The sequence below is a fragment of the Cebidichthys violaceus genome, unplaced genomic scaffold, assembly GCF_023349555.1.
Source record: "Cebidichthys violaceus isolate CVI_PGR_0920_01 unplaced genomic scaffold, fCebVio1.0.p SCAF_8, whole genome shotgun sequence".
Taxonomy (NCBI): Eukaryota; Metazoa; Chordata; class Actinopteri; order Perciformes; family Stichaeidae; genus Cebidichthys; species Cebidichthys violaceus.
In genome coordinates, this window is record NW_027176964.1 from 17,809,432 (window position 1) to 17,830,844 (window position 21,413).

Below are 21,413 nucleotides of genomic sequence, written 5' to 3' on the forward strand. Positions count from 1 at the left end.
CAGTGCAATAACAAAAGCATATGATTGCACAAAATCAATCAGCAAATGCATCTACAGATTGAAAACTAACCCCTTTACTCCAATATCATCCTAATTTCATACGACAATGGCTGCCTAGTTAGACGGTATTCATTGGTATCTCTCTACGTAGCTCCTCTGCAGACTACAACTAGAATCTCTAGGCAATGTACACTCACTCAAACAGCTGTGTGTCCACAAAAGCTACAATAAGCTCATTAATAGACGTCTTCGGTTTATATTTGTGGTACTGAATATGTTCGGAATCAGCTGGTCCAGCATGATGTGCGTTTTATCGCAACGGCATTGTGGTTCGTTAGTGTTTTCGGTCAAAGACCTTTTGTCCGCGTAATAGTGGGATTAATCACTACGGTTACATTTGGACCAGTGCTAATTGCATGGCTGCCCTATTCGCCTACGTGGCCAGACTGGTAAGCATCTAATGGTCCCACAAGGGACCCCGTCGACGGTTCCGCTAAGAGCTTGTTAACATTGTTTGTGAGCTCACTGTCTGTTGTGTGGATGCAGCCAACACTGATTATATTTAGCATGAGTAATTAGCAGTTATGATAGTGTTAATAGCTAGCAGTTAGCAAACTGTTAGCAAACCATGTTAGCTTACATCACGTTTAAATGAGAAACAAAACAAACAACGGCAATTGGCTAACTTCATATTGTAAAGTTGTCATGGCTATTTAACCATAGGCAGACACATAGCAACATAGCATCCACGTCAAGACGTGTGTCTGGGCAGCTCACACATATTCGCTCTTCTTTATATCTGCCCTTTTAGCCGCTAACAGCTACACCGTGGTTAGCTAAGGGCTACCTTTGTCTCTCTGCAGCACAGGGTAGGTAACAAGAATGTACCTGATCCTTTAGTTTAAGTCTTTATAGGCGCATTCAAGCTCAAATGAGATCAATAAAAGTCAAGTTTGTGGACTTAAAAACCAAAACAAAGTGCTGAAAGTTGCTAAAAAGCTACGGCTTTGTTTCTACAAGTCTCACATGAATTAAATCCAATTAAAAATGGATTAGTGCAGCTTTAGGTTTGAATACAAATGGAGCATTAATGTATTTTGAGTACTTGACATACAGCATTTGTCAGCTCTCCTTCCCATTTTGCATCTTTTGGGGTTTTATTTGCTTTTTTCCCTAGAACCCTGACTTAACTGGTTTATACAACGTGTCACGAGTGATCACTCTGTATCATTGCCATGACTTCAGGAAAGCAGATTGTTCATGCAAACAGATAGATTGGCTTAAGTGCATCTCATGTGCATTCCAAACAGAGCCTCAGGTGAGCCTATATAGCTGTATATGGCACGGTGTAATTTGAATTACCCCCATCCCCTCCGGCCCTTTCTGCTGCCGCCTGCAGAATATCAACCGAGGCCCAGAGGATTCTGTGTGGGCCTATTTGTAAGGGATTAAACTAGCAGCTAATAAAGGAGATGTTGCAGTGTGCATATAGGGACTGCATGGGGCTGGTTGACTAAGTAGTGAGCAGCTCGTGTAATTATCAGACTCAAAGATGGAGAAAAATGAACGTGTGTGTGTGTGTGTGTGTGTGTGTGTGTGTGTGTGTGTGTGTGTGTGTGTGTGTGTGTGTGTGTGGGGGGGGAGGGGGGGCGTGATGGAAGGAGGAGGGAGGTAATAAAGGAAGAATCAAAAATCTGTAAAGACGGTACAAAAGTTGAATAGAAACGTGATGCTGTACGGAGAAGAATGTTATCGAGTGAAGAGGACTAATTCATTTTCAGAAGTTGGTAGTTAGGCCCACATATGTTTATAATAATATGTTCCAGTGCTTATCTTTGACTTCTCCAAAAATTTGAGAAAAAAAAATTGAGCCCAGATGTAAAATATGTTATTTTTAAAAAAAGGAAAAATGATTTTCCAAAGGATCACATCTGCAGGACTGATGCTGCAACGACACGTTGGTGAATCGACCATGTCTCTTCCTGGAATTTGAACTAACACTTCCACACCACCATTTTAACAAAGCTGATCCTGAAGTAATCCGATGAGAGCAATCCTTGAGACGCAGAAGCCCTTCTACGCTGTCATCCATACATTTAGAGGCCAGTTATCCTGGACATAAATGATCGATAACAGATTGTTCCCCTGATTCTTGATACCAGTTTGAGGCAGATAATCAGCAACTTGCAACTGATTGCGTTTTTAAGCCCCCGGCCTAGTCTTTCTTTAATTATTAAAGCTTTACTCCAGTACCTGTCAACAACTTTCCAGAGGACTTGATGAATGAGGCTGAAACACGGCCGTCATTGGGGAATGCTTGTCTGTGGTCGGGCCTCTGCTTCATGGGGACGTCATACAGTACGTAACAGTCTTTTTATGAAACATGGATTGTGACCGGTGCCTTGTGTTATACCGTTGCAGTAACAGCATAGCTGCCAGTGACAGGAGCAGGATTAACAAGCTTATCAAAAAGTCTCTAGCTTTCAGTCCGGATTTATAACAAAAAGTTTTGGAGGAAAAAACCAAGAGCGGAACTCAAGCCATGCTTCGGTTCAAAGGTCATGCATGGTGTGACGCATTTAAAGTGTGTTGAGTGACTGGTTCCAGAGCCCCAGATAGTCCTGTTTTAACGTCTGTGTCTCCTGTGATTAGCAATGTATTAATGGATCTATTTGTACTAATAATACTTTAGTTTTTACACATAGGGCTAGGCTGGCTCCATAGCATGTAAGAATCGGGGGGGGCCTTCAGCAGGAACCGGCTCAAGGCAGATCTACCCAGATCCTGCTTTGCTGCCGCATTCGACCTTTCTGCCCGGCAGCAGGGTCTCCTCCTCCTCCTCCTCCTCCTCCTCCAGGAGCAGAGCTTCACCTCGCTGATCCGCTGGCCCCCACTGACACCACGCTGCTGGAGACCCTGGCTGCATTTCAGGGCGCCCTGGGGGGGAAGGGAGGCACGGGGAAAACCAGAACCAGGCAGACTGACAGACCCTGCTGCAGTGAAATGACTGTGCTCTGAACTACTAGAGCCTCAATCAACACAAAATGAATGTTCCTCATACTAGTTTTAGATAACAAAATAGCATTTCTTATATGTCATTTTTAGGTACATTAAACATTTTTTCTGCAGTAGTAGCAGCATGAGGTTTGTAGTCAAAACCATTTAAGTCCGTCTTGGCTGGAGACCAAGTTGAGACCAAAAGCCAAACCACAAAACAGAGCCTATTTCACTCTATGAATGCTTGATTTCTCCTGGTGAACTTATTGCTTTTTTTTTTTGATTAGCCTGCTAATTTGAGACAGTAAAGACATAATTGTAACACAGCTAATGATGCCCAAACAATGACTTATACTGTGTGATAAGTCAAGCAAGGTCCTAGAAAAAAGAGGAATAAATGAGCGGGTGGGGTTCATGAGGTGGGATAATATGATTCTCAGCAGAGCGAGCTGCTGACAGGCTGCGCTTTTCTTAATTATCAGCCGGTAAAGATGTTAGCAGAGGTATTGATGGGCCTTAATTGACCATATGGCTGCTTGTTTGTCTAGCTGGAGGATGACCAGAGTGCACACTGATGAGACAGTAACGCACACGGATGTAGCATGTGCTGCACGGGGACGCTCACACACACACACACACACACACACACACACACACACACACACACACACACACACACACACACACACACAGAGCCAGCACAGCATATAAATTGCTGGGGTTCCAGCTCCAAACCAAAAACACATCAGTGTGCCTCCCGACATTATCGCCAGCACGCTGCCTCTCTGCTGCTTCGTAATCGGTCGTGTGTGTGTGTGTGTGTGTGTGTTTGTATGTGTGTGTGTGTGTGTGTGTGTGTGTGTGTGTTTGTATGTGTGTGTGTGTGTGTGTGTGTGTGTGTGTGTGTTTGAGATGGGTGAGTTTTCCACCACCTGCTTGTTTAAAAACCGATTCAGGCTGTAGGCGTTCTGAAAAGACAATTACATGTTTCTCTTCTTCTTGTTTAATCAGATGCATTACATTACATTACATTACATTACATTGTAATGCCCTCTCATGCCCCTTTCTATTGTCCACAGCTGATTAATCCAGTCACACTTTAATTGCGGTACACTTTTATTCTTCATCCTTAATGGTCTAGCGGAAGGGGAAAGATTAACACTTTTGTAGTTTGTTGTTTTTCCTCGAGGCCAGCTCAGTGGGCGGAGCCTCGGCCTCCTAATCGTCTCAGAGGGTTTAGGGATCGGAGAAGGCCTCATGAAATATTGACGGCTAACAGTCATCCTTTCCCTGCTTTAATCGTGGACTTTTCTTTCGGCACGTATCACTTTCTGTCGAGATGATTACATCGCTTATGAAAGCTGGAGAACACGGCAGCTGAGAGCGAGGATGTTCCAGGGTTTTAAGAGGGTAGGATCCAGGAAATAAATCCACATGGACACATGTAGATCATCACCCATCAGCCATCCTCCTGTGTCTTCACCTGCGTGTGGTTGGTATTGTTCTCACCTAGTAACATGTGGTTCTGGAGAGGAGCCAACAGGTTTTTAGTACCTCGCCAGGTGCTTACATGTATTTTGAACGAAAAGGACAGAAAACTTTCCAGATGTGTAGTTGAGGTCACAATGAAGGAAGAGTTCAAAGGTGGGTGTGGTTCCATGAAGGGCGTCAGGAGTGGGGAACTGTACGGCTGGTTTGCAAATTATTAATTATTCATCGGTTTAATCTATAAAATGTTATAAAACACAGAGATTACTTAAAGAGTTGCACGAGGTCACCACTGTAGTGACAGGACAGGCTGGAGGTGTCCTGTAGAGCTTTGACCACAGAGATCGTCTCTCTCATGGCAATGACTGACATGTATGAAGTAAATACAGTAAATAACCCTTACAGAGTGTTAAGAGAGATGCTACAGGCAGAAACATTTTCTATGCACTGAGCAATGTTGAGATTTTGGGGCATTAAGCTTCCATAACACAGTTTGTCATCTTTCAGATCAGTGAAATCAATCGTAATGTCATGTCAATGTATTAATATACACATTGATGTGACTGTCTCATGGTGGTATCTATTGAAGCTGTTACCCTGTAGTGTCTGAGCTATGCCAGCTGAAGCCCTCATCATGCGGAGACGGCTCCGTTCTATCCTTGTCTCCTTTGTCTCTGCCTTTGGTTTCATCCGTCTCTCCTTGTGTCTCTCCCTCTTAACCTCCCTGTTTGTGTCTCCTCGAGTGTCATCCCGTCCCGTTAGCATCAACCCCAGCTCTCTCTGCCCCCCCCCCCCCCCCCCTCAGTGTGCGGTGATCCTGAATTACAGGGCTGGAGCAGGTGTTCAGCTGGTCGGCTATTGCTGCATGCTGACTCGCATAATCGCCGAGAGGTGAGCAAGTGAGCTCGCTGGGGTTGAGGAATACAGCTGGCCTCTAATGCTGATGGACCCCCCCCCCCCCCGATGTTTGCCAAGGGCCGACCAGGTGCCTCTGCAGCATATGTGCAGATACACGTGTCCGCAGCGACACACGGCTGGGATACACACGCGTGTCAGATCTGATAAAGGATTCCCAGCTGCTGTAATTGCAGTACTCGATAGCGAGCTGATGGATGCTGCTGGAGGTTCCACGCTCTCTGCGGCATTTTTGACTCAGGTCAGGAGGCGGAGCCACCGTCCCCACGGTCTCTTTCAGTCACCCAGCAGCCGGATGGGAAGTACGAGTGACGGGAAAGACTGAGCTGCATTCTAACGAGAGGACCGTTTTCTGTCCAGCTCGACCTGCTGTCAATCTGTGCCCCCCCCCCTTGTTTCTTCATCACCGTTCCAAGCTTTCCATGTTTGTCATTCCCTCCCCTCCCCTTCTCCCTCTTTGTGCAAACAGAGTACAACAACTCGCTCTTTGCTCGCTAAGCCCGGTGAAGAAAAAAAAATCCAATAGAACATGAGCCCGCCCCCCCTCGACTCCTCGGGATGTTGTTTAAACGCGACACGTGGTCGATTTCTCCATTCCACCTGGACGACCTACCCCCCCCCCCCCACCAATATGGATTTGAGATGTTCGTGCATTTTTATTTATTTTTATCTCACATCCGCTCTTCCTCCAACTTGGGAGCGAGAGAGGGAGAAGGGTAAATACGCAAAGGGTGTGTGAATAATGCAAGGCGAACATTGAATGTCAGGTCTAAGAATTCACAATATCTCCCCCCCCCCATTGTCTCGCTGGCATTCGCCGCATGTTTTATGCATTTTATAATTAGCGGGGGAGACTCGAGGGAGAGGGTTGCTTGGCAGTTATGGGGGATCACTTATTTCTGAGAGGGGTGGTATTTTTTTCAGAGCTCCATTTGAAAGGCAAATCTCACAGATCTGCAGAGTGGAACAACCAGGGCAGGAATTCTCCTCGGAATCAATACCACTTCCAACGTGTTTAAGCTGCCTCACATATACATACATACTGCTCTTAACTATGAAGGAAGGAATCTGTGAGGATGTGCGTATGTCCTTTGAATGTCCCGAGAACCGACCATTGATTGACTGATTGACTTTTCACTTAATGGCTCTATTGCTCTGGACCCATATGGTCATTTTGCCAGATGGTGGCGCTATAGCAATGAACTTTAAGCTTTGGCCTGTACCTTCTGAACTGTATGTCTCAGAAACCAGTTTCTTAAAACTTAAATCATGCATTGTCTCTAGTGTCCACCAGGGGGCGACTCCTCTGGTTGTATAGAAGTCTAGTCTAAAATGACTCTACTTCTCTCTTGATTTATTCCCTCAGTAAACATTGTAAACATGAGTTTATGGTCTCAATCTCTAGTTTACAGTCTTCTTCAGTACAGCATGTTTGAAGCATGCTTTTCAAATTGTCTAAAGGCAGCACTTGTGAATTTGTTAAATTTTTGCAAATCCAAATGTAAGTTTATATGTTACGTATATATGTGGTATTACCTGTAAACACTCTGTTCAGAGGACACATTTTTAGGGATTTCATAATATTCTAAATAAAGTTTATTTTTTTATTTTGTTTTAAATGTTTAATAGTAACCAGGCCCCTGTAGGCTGTCTTATTTCATAGTATATGATTTTAGCCCCTCCTCCACGGGCATAACAAAGTGATATCCAGCATGCAGTACATTTTTAATTTGCACCAGCGATACCTTTGGGACAGTACAGTACACGGAAACTGCATCAGCATACCGTCCCATTCATCAAGTCCTCATCCGGCTTTTAGTTGCATAAATACATTCGTTTGACAGATGACTTCACTAATTGCCTTTTCAAACTGCAGTAATCTCTCGGTGCAGTGAGCGAAAATTAAAAATGCAATGCCCTGAGTATTGTTTTTTTCATGTCTGAGCCTGCATTTATCCACCTGAAATTAATTCTCTAATTTGTTTGTGCGATAAACAGGGAATACTCGGGATCCCAATCCACTTAAAGCATCCTGTGCGCTGCTTTACATATCCGTTCTGATATGCCGACTTGTCCCTAAAGACTCCACCCAGCAATCCTGCAAAACGAGGGGCAAGCCTCGGCTTTTCTGAAGGGCACCGTAAAGTCTCGAGAAGTGTCACCTCAAGGAAAGTGTGAACACAGCGTGCGAATGTCTGCGTCGACTAAACACAAGCAGCCGGAAGTTTGGGTGTCGGACGCGGAGGATTCACACTTGAGCCGCGGTGTGATTTGTGCCGATGTGTTTGGCGCGTGTGCTGCTGACACCCCGGATCAGAATGGAGACGGGCGATGACATCCCTGTCCAAACACACAAAGCATCAAGACACTGAGAGCAGTCAGTCTCGTCGCTGTAGTGCTCGTCTCACACTGGTGGGCGAATTCACCAAAAAAGGATTGTGCAGATTTTGCGGCCGTTAAACCTACAACTGTGGCTCAGTGGTGGAGCGGGTCGTCCTTCAATCAGAGTGTCGGCTGTCGATCCCCGGCTCCGCTAGTCCATGTTCACGTGTCTTTGGGCAAGTTAACCGTAGCTACCGTGTGTCTACGGTGAGTGAATGTTGTATGAATGTTAGATGGTCCTGGTGGACAGGTGGCTCCTTACATGGTAGCTCCTGTCATCAGTGTATGAATAGGTGTGAATGATGACATGTAGTGTTAAAAAGCTTTGAGTGGTCGGAAGACTAGAAAAGAGAAATGCAAGTAAAGTCCATTTAACCCTTTCCAAAAATAAGATGAGGGTGAAATGCTCCCCCAACCGCCCCGCCAGGCAAATAGCGTCCCGGTGCTCCCGTGATGTTTGCACATATTTAAAGAAGGTAATATGCAGACATTTGGTGCAAAATTGGAATGTGAATAGCCACACATAGATGCAGTGAAATCATTAGTGTCTTCAGAGTGTTGCTGGTTCCTGAAGCACATTCAGGAATGTCTTTCCAGTGATCATGGCAGCTTGGAATGATCTCTTTCCTTTTGTCCTCCGCTTTGAATCATGCCATCTTATTTTACGGTCTAAAGGTAATCCCAAATACATGTTCTCTCCGTTAAATTCCTTGCCTGAAGTTCAGAGGAATGTTTCTGCGCCTCGTCAGTGAAGACCTCACAGTCTGAACCTTTCATTGTTCTCAGCTCAAAGTCAACATTTATATTGTGCCACATGGACAATTGCAAACGGATGCAAAAAAAGGGCAAATTGAAGTCTGCAAAACGTCTTGTGCTGTAATATCATCAGTGAACGGGACCTTGAGACGGAGCAGATAGTGATTACGGTGCTATCAGCTGACAATCCTTTCTGTACAAATTAAAACCTCAAAGTGTTTATATTTCTCTGTCAATCATTATATGAGTATAATTGGGCTCCGACTAGATTCGCTAGAGATGGGCGGATGGTTCTGTTACACTTACTCATTTCTTATGAGAATGTCCTGAAGTACAGACTTTATGGTGTGTTATTCATGAATATTAAAGGCTGATCATAATCCAAGATATTCCCACCTAGTTTATGTACTTATGTACATTGCCGCTAAACAACCTCCCTAAACTTAAGCGGACTGGATCCACGCGGCACTTATGTCTACGGGTATGAAGATCATTGAGATGACGTGTATGGTTCTCCCAGCTTAGAACGGTAGCAACCCATTAGAGGTTGCATCGTTGACTATCAGGTGAATAGATGTAGTCTGGAGTGGAACAGAAAGCTGTCACATTAAAAGCTCCGACAATCAACGTCTCCTTTAATATGCCAGAACGTGTTCTAATGACTGCCGCTTCAGCCAGTTTGTGTAAAATCAAACCGGCTTAAGCTCGTACACCGGACCGAATCTAATAAATGTAGTGCAAATAAAAGTGAATGAATGCTACACTGGATTTATCTAAACACTAAATGGTGAGCGTAACGGAGGCCTCACATTACACATTAACGAGAGGCAGTGCCCTCATCAGGAAAATCATATTCATTTGGAGGAATGAAAGCAACGCCCGTCTGATTTGTGCATTTAGTTAATACTCAAACGTTGATAACAATAATCATGTTTGCTCTGACATGGACCCTTTAGAGCAGCCATGAAGACGCTGTGATTGATGTCATTTTGATGAGCACCACTTTGGGGAACATTGTGCTGCCTTTGTTATTCTGGACTAATCACAATATGTGGACAGAAGTGTCCATCAATGACTGAGACTCAATTTAAATGTTTCCTCATGTAAGTAAGTAAAGACAATGTTTCTTTGTGTCTTGTTGTTCAGGCCAGTGGGAGGTGACTGTCAGAAGAAATGCCGGTCCTAGGTGCCCTAGTACATCACCACCTGGACCATGGCGACTCCTTGGCCAATGAGAAAAGAGAGGTGCTCCCATGGCTCCGCCTGCCTTGCTAGATGGCCGGCGTCCTCCTTGATGCTTCTATGGTTGCCGTGGGTGTTGCTATGGCTGCCGTGGACCGCCGGAGCTGAACAGGTGGGCGGCGGGGCGAGCGGCGGGAAGGTGCTCCACGGTTCCCTTTCGTCCCCCTCGTCCTCCTCGTCTTCCTCGTCCTCCTCGTCCCCGTCCAGCTCTTCGGCGTGGGGCTTCAACACGAGGCAGAGCGGGGGGCAGCTGGACTGGCTGTTGTCGGAGAAGGGACCTTTCCACAGATGTCCGGAGTACACCGAGTTCAGAGAGAGGTTCCAGCAGGGATTTTCTACCAGATACAAGATTTACAGGTGAGTGTGTGTGTGTGTGTGTGCGCGTGCATGAAAACACCTTAGAAGTAAATGTTTTGTTCTATTTTTTTTTCTTCAAAATGACCAGAAACAGCAGGTCCACACTTGGTTGGAGTAGCCTGTCGGTCCACTGTTGGTAATATAGGAATGTACGTGTGTGTGTGTGTGTGTGTGTGTCGGAGAGAAACAGAAAGAAAGAGACTTTGTGTGTGAGTAGCAGGATTTAAAAGATCTACCAGTGGGAGGAAGAGGGTGTGCTCTCACTTATATCTCAGGCTACCTGCCCGCACTCTTAAGGGCTTCTGAGAGAGTACACTGAATCCTAGATTTAAAAAAATGAAATGTTAGACCTTCCACGCCTGAAAAATGCCCACATCTGTCAAACTCCATGCCTCCATTTGTTTGTTAAAAAAGCTTTAAAGCTCAAACGTAGATCATGCCGATGTGAATACAGAAGACATTGTACCGGCTGAGTGATTCAAATAGTGACGTTCATGTGTAAAATTGAGTGTCGAGAAACTTGTAACCTTTTGCCGCATATTGAACGTGAATGCGCTGTGAGAGCTGGATTCTCTCTTCTCTTGTTCAGTTTCAATGGTTCTTAGAGGCCTGAAGAGTTGTAATTGTAGTAGCAGTGTTCAACAAGTGAAAGAGAAGAAGGGTAGATTAGAGAGAAGAAGAAGAGGAACCGCTATCGCGGTGGTGCAGTGGTGTACTTCCCACATAGAGATAGTCACAGACTCGTATCAGTGTCCATCTCGTCAGCTGCAGTCCAGAGTTAATGCATTATTATTATTATTATTATTATTATTATTATTACAAACGTAATATCCAATGTGATAGATATGTGCTATGTCCCCTGTGGCTGCAATTTGGAATTTTCATTTCCTCTTCTTGGAATATAAGTATTCAGTTTTAACGTCCCCTCTCCTTCAAGAGGTCTTCAGAATAGATCATCTTAAAAGTCACAGACGCATTCACTGTCAGATATGCAGTCTGGTCAGTGGCCCTCGGCGTCTGATTCCGAGGTAACACTTTAACGTCTGTATGCGACGTCCTGGACTTTCAACTAACCGATGTAAACACATCACAGCGGGCGTAGTTAAGATAGTGAGAACGTCACAGTAGATCTGATGGGAGGGTGGAATGGATGGCCAAACAGACGAGGACTTTCAGAAGATAACTGTCCTGGTGGCAGAGCCAGGTACTTCCATTATCTGTCAGCTGTTAGCCAAACACACATTCCACGACAATGAAAGTGAGCAAATACACATAAAAGTTAACACTCTAAGCATACATAAGGGCAGAGCTATTTTAATATTCCTTTTTGATGTTGAGCAGCCAAGTATTATTAAAGCAAATGTCACTGAGTGAAAGATATTGCCACATCATAACAAGATGATTAACATGCACAGAAGAGGTCAACATGATGATGTGTATCTATTCAGCGTTGTAGCGTGTAGCGTAAATACATAGAGATCTGAGTTTTTTATTGAATTCCATCAAGTTCTGTTTGTGTACGAGAGCGTTTTATGAAAAGATGTATCACTTTTATTCCAAACATGCAATATTGTCAAATACAGCTTGTCTGGATTAAAATTTGCTGGATGGCTTGAAATTGAATTGTGAGAGCGATATCCCGTTTCCTTTTCCTCTAATGTGGTCCTTTGTCTCCAGTGCTGAGGGAGGACGGGAGGCAAGACGTGACTCTGTGGTTTGGAGATTCCATTAGCGAACTAATTGGATTGTTTGTGGCGGATTTAGTCTTAATTTGGGGTGAAACTGTGTTTTACTTTACTTCTTTTTATTTCATTAAACAGAGTAAGGCAAACCATTTAGATGACATATCCTGTAGTCTCTCTTTTCTATTGCTGTTTCACAATCACATTACATCTAGCATTTAAACAGAATTATTTCATATTTATTTCCCTTACTTTGATTATGATTATTTTAATGACTATCTTTTAATTTATAGACTATCATTATAATAATAATAATAATATAATATTATTTTATTTGTTTTTCCCCTCGCTAAATACTACTGCTATTGTTTTACTTATATTGTTTGAAGAAATTAGTTTGTATCATGTAGTAATATATTAATAAATAAAAAGTAATTTGATATTAGAGCGAGCTCATACTGCGAGTCACGATATCCTTCCTGGTTTAAAAACATAAAATGCGTTGAGAGTAGAGAGCCTTTAAGTAAAGAGCGACCAAACAGGGATCAGAGGAAATGCTGAATGTATTTTGTCTGGGAGATTAAAGTCAGAGCTTTAAATACTTTAAATCTGTGAATAGATAAAAGAGGAGCACTTGATCATTTTGAGCGGCGGGCGCACAGTGAGCTGTGAAACTAGTCTAGGATGTGACTTTTTGCTGAGTCTGTCTGTTCTGAGCTCAGCGGGATCAGTGTGTGTGTGTGTGTGTGTGTGTGTGTGTGTGTGTGTGTGTGTGTGTGTGTGTGTTGGGGGGTTAGTGCCAGGCTGAACCAGTTGAAAGAGCATTTTATGAGCAAGAATTACAACTTGTGATGTAAAATATGCCTGAAATAGTCATGACTGTCCATACATTCTCCCTTCACTAATTCAAAGATTTTTTGACAATTTTTAGATTATTTTACTTGAAATGAGAGAAGAACATTTATTTATGTATTTCTATGTATTATTTATTATCCATCCAGTTAAATATGAAAACTGAGAATAATAATTGTTAAAATATAATTGATAACTTTCTTTATTTGATTTGACAGTTGTTGACGACACAGAGACGTTGTTACTACTACTAGGCTTCTTGAATATATATATATATATATATATATATATATATATATATATATATATGACACTAGGCTTCTTGAATATATAATATATATATATATAGGATACTAGGCTTCTTGAATACATATATATATATATATATATATATATATATATATATAGAGCAAGTTAGATGTTATTGTAATGTTCTGGACCTTTGCACGAGGAGATTTTCTCAATCTGGACCTTTTGGAATTTTAATTGAATACCCCTTCTTCACACAGTATCAGTTATATTTCTACTATCTGTGCTCAGTGTGTGACTTTATTTAAATGTTCCACTGCTGTGCAACATGAATACAATGTTCCACACGTTTCATCAGAATGTGTTCTTCTGTCTTCATGACAGTCAGAGCATGTGAACGCAGCTCCCACTGTTCATCAACATAATGCACCGTAACTCAGAGGTGACGACGGTTACCCGGCGATGTCCGGTAGTCTCCGGTGAGAGACGGCCGGTGCGCGTTGTGACTCTGTCTCTTTTGTAGTCCTCTCCTCTTCATAGACTCGTGTGTTCTTCTGGTGACGGTGCGTCTTGTTTGGTGATTTGGTGACATCAACGGTGTGTATTGCATTTTAAAAAAACGCGTTAATGCAATAAAATAATTGTCGGCGTTAATTAATGAATGCGTTAACGTGGTAATAACGCGTTAACTTGCCCAGCCCTAATGAAACAGGAACTACCCGGGAAACGGGTAGCATGTTGTAGTCACGAAACTTGATGAACCACAGGTGTGAAGTTCAGATCAAGATGAAGATCGAGTTTGGCAATGGGTGTGGTCCGAGGAAGAAGAGGGGCAGGAAGTGAAGAAGGGGTCAGTGTATCAATGTGCTGGCTTTGAGATAGAACACGACTACATGAATACAGTCCGTCCACTCTGAGCTGGTAATGATCTCCAGACGCTCACACTGACATGTCTGAACAAAAGTAGGCAGATAAATGTGTTTTTTGTTAAACAATAAAAGCTGTGCATCACAGCAAACATCTGGTCAGCATTAATAGGTGTTGTATTCAAAGAATTTAAATGTATTTACTCACTAGTATTAATATTTATTCATTAAGTCATTTCATTAGTTTTTCCCCTCACACAAACACTGGCATTGTATTTCTATGATGCTTAATTTATGGCGTGTTCTTTGTCTTGTTTTATTTATAATTATATGAAGAAATGAGTTTGGATCACAGAGAAAAAAGTACTAAATAATTTTAAGAATAGATTCATAGACGACATGGTCAAAAAACGACGGAGCATCTTGAGACGGGTATGGTGGAGACTCTGGGTTAACATCCTCTCTGTCTGCTCCATGCTCACTGCGATCAGTCCAGCTCAACGTACCGTCTACATGTTTCTGATAACGGAGTAGAAGTCGGTCTGAAATGAAGTTTTTGTGACACACAAAAGTTACATTTTCAGCTCAGTGCGGACAGAAGAGCAAAAACAAAATACACAATCTATTTCAAAATGTATCCGTGTGAAGAGAAGAAAGCTAAACTATTCTGAAAATAATCAGAATGTATCTTTTCCAATCATGTTGCAGAGGAAATGAAAACAGCTGATATAACCTTTAAGTTATTAATAATAATAATTCTGGTTGGCTCCTACAGCAGAGCCTCCATGTGTCTGGGCCAAACACTTCCCCTGCTGGAAAGACGACGGTGTGTGAAGTGTATAAATAATGCAGCCGGGTCCAGAGTTCACGCCGGCCCCTGTCACCATTATCATTTCCCAAATTGAATACCAAAAATGTGATAGATGCACACTGCTGAGGCTGAGGCTGCAATCTGAATTTTCCATTTCCTCTACTTGGAAATACGCATATGATCGGTTTTAGCTTCCCCCTTCCGCTCCTCCGTGAGCTCTTTAAAAATAGATTCTCTTGAAAGTTGTCGCAGGCGTTTGTATTGTCAGAAATGTAGAGTTATATACGCTCTAATTATCTGGGACCATTTTTCTCTGCCTTTTGTTAACCTGAATTCAGAAAACAAAGACAGCAGATGGTCTGCTTTGAATTGTGCTCTCAGCTGGAGACGGTCACTCTTAACGGTCACTCTTAACGGTCACTCTTAACGGGTTACTCTTAACGGTTACTCTTAACGGTCACTCTTAACGGTTATTCTTAATGGGTTACTCTTAACGGTCACTCTTGTCACTCTTAACGGTTTCTCTTAACGGTTTCCTTAACGGTCACTCTTGTCACTCTTAACGGTTACTCTTAAAGGTTACTCTTAACAGTTTCTCTTAACGGTTTCCTTAACGGTCATTCTTAACGGTTACTCTTAACGGTCTCTGTTAACGGTCACTCTTAACGGTCGCTCTTAACGGTCACTCTTAACGGTTTATCTTAACGGGTTACTCTTAACGGTCACTCTTAACGGTCACTCTTGTCACTCTTAACGGTTTCTCTTAACGGTCACTCTTAACGGTTACTCTTAACAGTTTCTCTTAACGGTTTCCTTAACGGTCACTCTTAACGGTTACTCTTAACGGTTACTCTTAACGGTCACTCTTAACGGTCATTCTTAACGGGTTACTCTTAACGGTCACTCTTATCACTCTTAACGGTTTCTCTTAACGGTTTCCTTAACAGTTACTCTTAACGGTTACTCTTAACGGTCACTCTTAACGGTCACTCTTAACGGTCACTCTTGTCACTCTTAACGGTTACTCTTAACGGTTACTCTTAACGGTCACTCTTAACAGTCATTTTTAACGGGTTACTCTTAACGGTCACTCTTATCACTCTTAACGGTTTCTCTTAACGGTTTCCTTAACGGTTACTCTTAACGGTTACTCTTAACGGTCACTCTTAACGGTTACTCTTAACAGTTTCTCTTAACGGTTACTCTTAACGGTTACTTATGGACATACGTGACTCCTTCTACTCGCAGGCTGTTCACTCTCTCAGTCGAGGTGTTTCTTTCACTTAAAAAACAAACTCCCCCTTCTTTCTTTGCGCCTCAACTTGAGTGGAATGGAAATGACAGCCTCACTTACGGATGATGGGGGGGGCGTAGTGTGAAATGACAGGTGAAGGTTCTGTGACAAAAGTGGGACAGATTGTCAGAGCAGTCTGCTTTTGGCTGCGGGACACTTCCTGTGATCACAGCGAACTGAGGAAACATGGCAAACTCTTCCTCTCTGCTTTCTACTCATAACTTTTACTTAAAAAAAATAAAAAATGAACAACTATTTCTTATTCTCACAGCCAGAAAACAAAAATGCAATTTACTCGCTAGGTAAGGTAGCACTGACACGGACCATTTGTGTCAGAGGATATATCCTAGTCTCTTATGTGTCATTTCCTCGCTCCTCCATCCTCGCTTGAACAGGAAGTTGTTCTGCTCCGCCATATTGACGGCCGTCCCAAAGCTCTTATTTCTGCTCTGAGGAGCGAGGATGGAGGAAAGAGGAGAGAGGAGGGATCTCTGAGGAGCCATGAGCGAGGACGCACGAGAACAGCCTTCCAGGAAGTGTTTTAACGGCGGACACGCCCCCTCATTGTTCATCTGTTATGTGATTGGACGCTGCAGCTTTCAACATGTAAACAGTGAAGACGGATCAGATTAAACTCAAGCTTTATATTTGATATGTTTAAATATGTGTTCATTATAATCTGAGCAACAAAAGGACCATAAACAACTTTCTTCATTTGTTATAAAGATTTGTGTTTTTATGATCTCATATTTCCTTCAATAACTTTTATTATGGAAACAATTAAAGTCAGAGAGCTTTTTACATCATTGATCATCATTTCATTCAGTCACGTGAGGCTGATCATTGAGGCTTTGATGAGTTTTATCATTTAAGTTTGAAGCATTGAGCCTAATAAATTAATTCGGTATTCAAGAGAAAACATAATCATATTTTGGGTTATTTAATAATGACGTCACAATCTGAATTTCAAAATGTACAGATGCAAAGAATTCAGAAATATGATGAATGCATCCTGTGCTGGAGGGGAGAAGAGACAAACATGTCGAGTCTTTTTCACTGATAAACACGATGACACCGAGGAGGAGAACAAAAGCACTGAATATTAACTACAAAGAGCAAATACACTGCTATGGATTTATTAATTGTAACTCAGAAATGAATTCAGGAGGCATCGTTGTGTCGATTACTGAGACTGTATGAAAACGATTGTGTTTGTGAAAGCTTGTCTAAACCGTGTCTAACCTCATGTTTCCATAAGCTCCCCTCCATGCTGACTTATGTTATCAGAAACACAGACGTCAGGTGAAGCTGTCGCTGTCAGAGGTCTTTGACAGCGAAGCCTCTTTCTCTCTGATGACATGTTGATGCAGACTTCCTCCTTTAGCTGCCGGTTTATCTTGGAAAGAAAGTTGCTTTCAGTTACTAAGTAACCAGTACAACAGGGATGCTGAATGAGGTCACTCATCACTAACTGAAGTCCTGAAAGCAAAAAGGAAGTGCCTCCAGTTGAGATGGGATCGGGTCACGGCTAAGCCGTCCGTAGCGGTTTCCTGTTATGTCAGAAATGACTGCTCTCATCTCGTCCTCCCTCGCCATCACAGATTCATGGCCATCCGCTCTGTGCATGTGCTTTGTAAGTGCATTCCTAATATGCTGGGATTGCTTTTTTTGCTTCTGATTTGATTGCTGCATCCCCCGCTACCCACAACAACAAAGCACCCGTACATTTCAGCCAAAGTATTCCTCGAGAAAACTGGCACACTCCCTCCCAATTTGTATGAAAACAATGACAGTGTCAGTGAAACAAGGCCAGCGGGGGTCTGACAGCATGGGCTTCAAGGACACAGCGCCGGGCCAGAAGGAAAGGACTACAACACAACTCCTGTTTAAAGCTTCGGATCCACATCCTACGTCCATTTTTAAAAGCCTTTCAATTCGGTTTATTTACCCTTTTACCCTTGGATGTGACTTACAATATGAAATAATAAACATGCTCCGTGCTGTAACGGAAATGCTAATCAGTGTAATTCTGAGTGAACTAATGATGAAACATAATTTCATGAACATTTTCCGATATCTGATCAGTGACGGTAGAACAATGGATGCCTGAACGAAGGGACTGGATCAAACCCGTAATTATAATAAATCTTATTTTGCGTTTCGAATACGATGACGTCTCATAGTCACTATGAAGAAAACAACACTCTGTCTCCTTCACGTGTGAACAGCACCTCCCTTGTGATTCTAATTACACTCCCGTGACGTTATTGATACGTGGTGATCATCGGGAGGAAATAAGCGCCGGCGGTCTTTTCTCCGCATTACTTTTCCACAGAGCGCGAGCTGCAAGCGGCTGCTCTCATTAGCTTCTTAATGAGGGGTAATGGAGATGGGAGTGCATGTTAGCCACATCTCCCTGCGCTAACCCTGATCCCTTCAATTCTTTAATCTTGTAGTTGACCTTCGGCCTCAAACAAGCTGGAGAACTACCAACGGATGGGACGTGACCTCTTCTCTCTCATGGCCAGAGGCTGTGGAGAAGTCAAATCCATTGGTATAACATCGACATCAATGAAAGCAGCGTCATGAAAAGCAGCGAGCAGCGAATGCATTCTTCACATTTCTAACAGATGGATGTACTTATATGTATGTACACTAACATGAGACAGGGTGGGCTGTGTCTGGTAGTGCAGACCAGCACTCAGACCTATTATCACATCTGGATGTAGAAGCTGAGCTGCGGTCAACAGAAAAACAGAAACCAGTTGGAAACACGTAAAACATTTGGCTCAGAAATTAAGAATTTGTCGTCGTTTCACAAGAATAACTTTTATGACCAGACTTACTAGGCGTGATTTAAGACACTCCTCAGTCCAATTATCCCATCATCATCATCATCACCATCATCATCATCATCACCATCACCATCACCATCATCTAAAAGCGTGATGAAGCTTCTTAGTTACTTGCAAATTCTTCACAGATGTGTGAGAGTATAACAGCATCCTTTCCTCAAATGAAGCACTGACTTTGCTCATGTGAATGTTAAGAATAACGTGTAGAATAAGAAACGTCGCTCGGTGGTTTCCAAAGTCTTGCATCGATCAGGACTCTTTACGGAGCCTCTATGAGGTCTACAGGCAGAGGATGAGGAGCCTCTTCCTCTTTCTACGAGTTCAATGAGACCAAGAGCTCAGACAGAAGTGCTCTTCCATATCACAACAATAATAATTGATTCATTAGATTGTTGAATAATAGACAGAACTGCAGTTGTTCAAGTCAATTATGAAGCAAAAGAGGCAGAAAGTTTCTGCTTTAAGTGTCTTAAATATGAGGATTTGCTGCTTTGCTCTGTTTTATATCATAATTCAACTGAATATTTGGGCGTTTGGTCAGTTATTATAAGACGTCGCCTTTGGATCTTAAGATGGATTTTATGTAGCCTATACTATTAATCAGTTAATGAAAAGAAATAATAGATGTAATCATTAGTTAAAGCTCTAATCTTTGACTATCATTTAACATCCTAGCAACCAAACAATCTATTTACTAATTCAGTTATTAATTGGTTTGAAAAAAAATTCTATAGTGTGTTTGTTTGTATATAAAGCATGTTAATTTATTGTATGAATTTGTATTGTGATGTTTGACACTGCATCCCATCCACCCAAACGAATCCCTCAAACTTCTACCCAAGTGTTGTTTACCCAATCAGACATGGCATCACCTGTGAAGAGCCTCCTCTGGCTGGATGTGGATGAGGAAGAACAGCGCACAGCGCGGAACAATCACACTCTTTTCAATTTCCATCTTTCTGAAAACGACAAAGACGACCCGTCAAGCAGTTCTTACAGACACGGAGGCTCTGCCTAATTTCCTACTTATCTCCACTCATGGGGGACTTGAGGAAGATTGGCTGCTGATGAGACACGCAGGATGGGGGTCTGAGGGCTTCTCCTGTGACCCACAACATAAGAGACACAGAACGCTTAGCGGGTCCAGAGCAGCGGGTTAGAAACAGGCCTGTGGCTCTGTGATGGAAACAGTCAGGAGGAAAGAGCCTGTGTAGCGGGGAACACTTGGCTGTCGGGCACACTGGGTGTGTGTGTGTGTGTGTGTGTGTGTGTGTGTGTGTGTGTGTGTGTGTGTGTGTGTGTGTGGCTGACCAACATAACTCACAAAAGGAGATAGCACGAATGTGGGTCACAAACTGCCTGCCACACACACACACACACACACACACACACACACACACACACACACACACACAGTGTCTTTGCTGTTTGATATGTTAATCTCTCTATTGCATAAAGGTGTGCAACAAAAGAAGCACGTAGTGCTGCATGTATTATTATCATTATCATTGGTCTTAGGGATTTGTTTGCCTCTGCATTATTATTATTATTCTTATTATTGTTATTATCTCCATATGTTATCAGGTTGTCTGTCCGTCCACCAGGTCCATTCCTGTGAAAGCGGTGAACATTGTTAGCTCTGACAGCACTGTTACCGTTGTTAACAGTTATATAGATAGCTTCTTTAAACACGAGAGAGAGAGAGAGAGAGAGAGAGAGAGAGAGAGAGAGAGAGAGAGAGAGAGAGAGATCCATACTTGTAATTGAAGAGGCAGCATAGTTTCTGCTTGGTTTTGAGCCACTGAATGATTCCGCTGCTCATGGCTTTGGTTGTACATAGAGAAAGATGATCAACAACTGCTCATCCCCAGAAGGAAAGCAGTGGAGCATCAGGGACTCGTGTCATGCATTAACCTATTGCGCTCAGGGAGGCGGCCATAATGAGTGATGTATTACCTTTTTAAAGTGAACAGTGATTGTGTGAAATAAAGTGTCTGTAAAGCAGCAGGTGAATATAAAAGAGACCTTGTCCTGTCCTTAGAAAAGTGAATAACTACAAATTGATTTAAGGCTCTCCGAGAGCGAGATTCACATTAACCTTTAATATAAGCCATCAAGAAGAGGCTCGGCTTTTCAAAATGGAATGCAAAGCCAAATCTGTCAAAACAAGATCTTTCTGGAAGACTGAGTGAGAGACGAGTGTGTGGGTGTGTGTCTGTATGCATGCATCTGTGTGCCTTTCCATTTGGCCTCCATCCAATTCAAAAGCAAGAAATAACTCACAGTAAACGTCTTAACTGATAAAATGCCTCGAGTTCCTCCGCTCACAAAGTACACAAAGAACTGCACGTTAAAAGGAACATTCCACTGGAAACCTACCGAACATCGAGAACTCAAAAGGTGCCTCTGGAAAGTTTGTAGCTCGCTTCTTTGCAGATGACACTGCAGTTGCAATGGATTCCAATGGCAACATGATGTCAGTCCTAAAACATGTCGGTATGCATCAAAACCTTTGTGTGTCTTCTGCACTGCACCAGTCCCGGTCTCAGTACCCGGTCTCAGTACCCGTGGTGCTATGCCGCTGAATCACATGACACCACCTCCGCGGTTATGCTACGTCACAAGCCTACTTGTTTTAAGCCAAACCATGATGTGTTTTTGAACCGT

The 21,413-nt window shown here is 42.8% G+C and overlaps 1 protein-coding gene across 1 annotated transcript in view; it reads left to right on the forward strand.

Moving 5' to 3' along the window:
• The window catches only part of brinp2 (bone morphogenetic protein/retinoic acid inducible neural-specific 2), a 168,586-nt gene that overhangs the window by 63,807 nt on the left and 83,366 nt on the right, over positions 1-21,413 (forward strand). The window contains exon 2 of the mRNA XM_068738211.1: positions 9,685-10,137. Within this exon, the coding sequence (XP_068594312.1) occupies positions 9,752-10,137 (386 nt within the window). The 5' untranslated portion in view covers positions 9,685-9,751. The remainder of the gene's footprint in view (positions 1-9,684; positions 10,138-21,413) is intronic.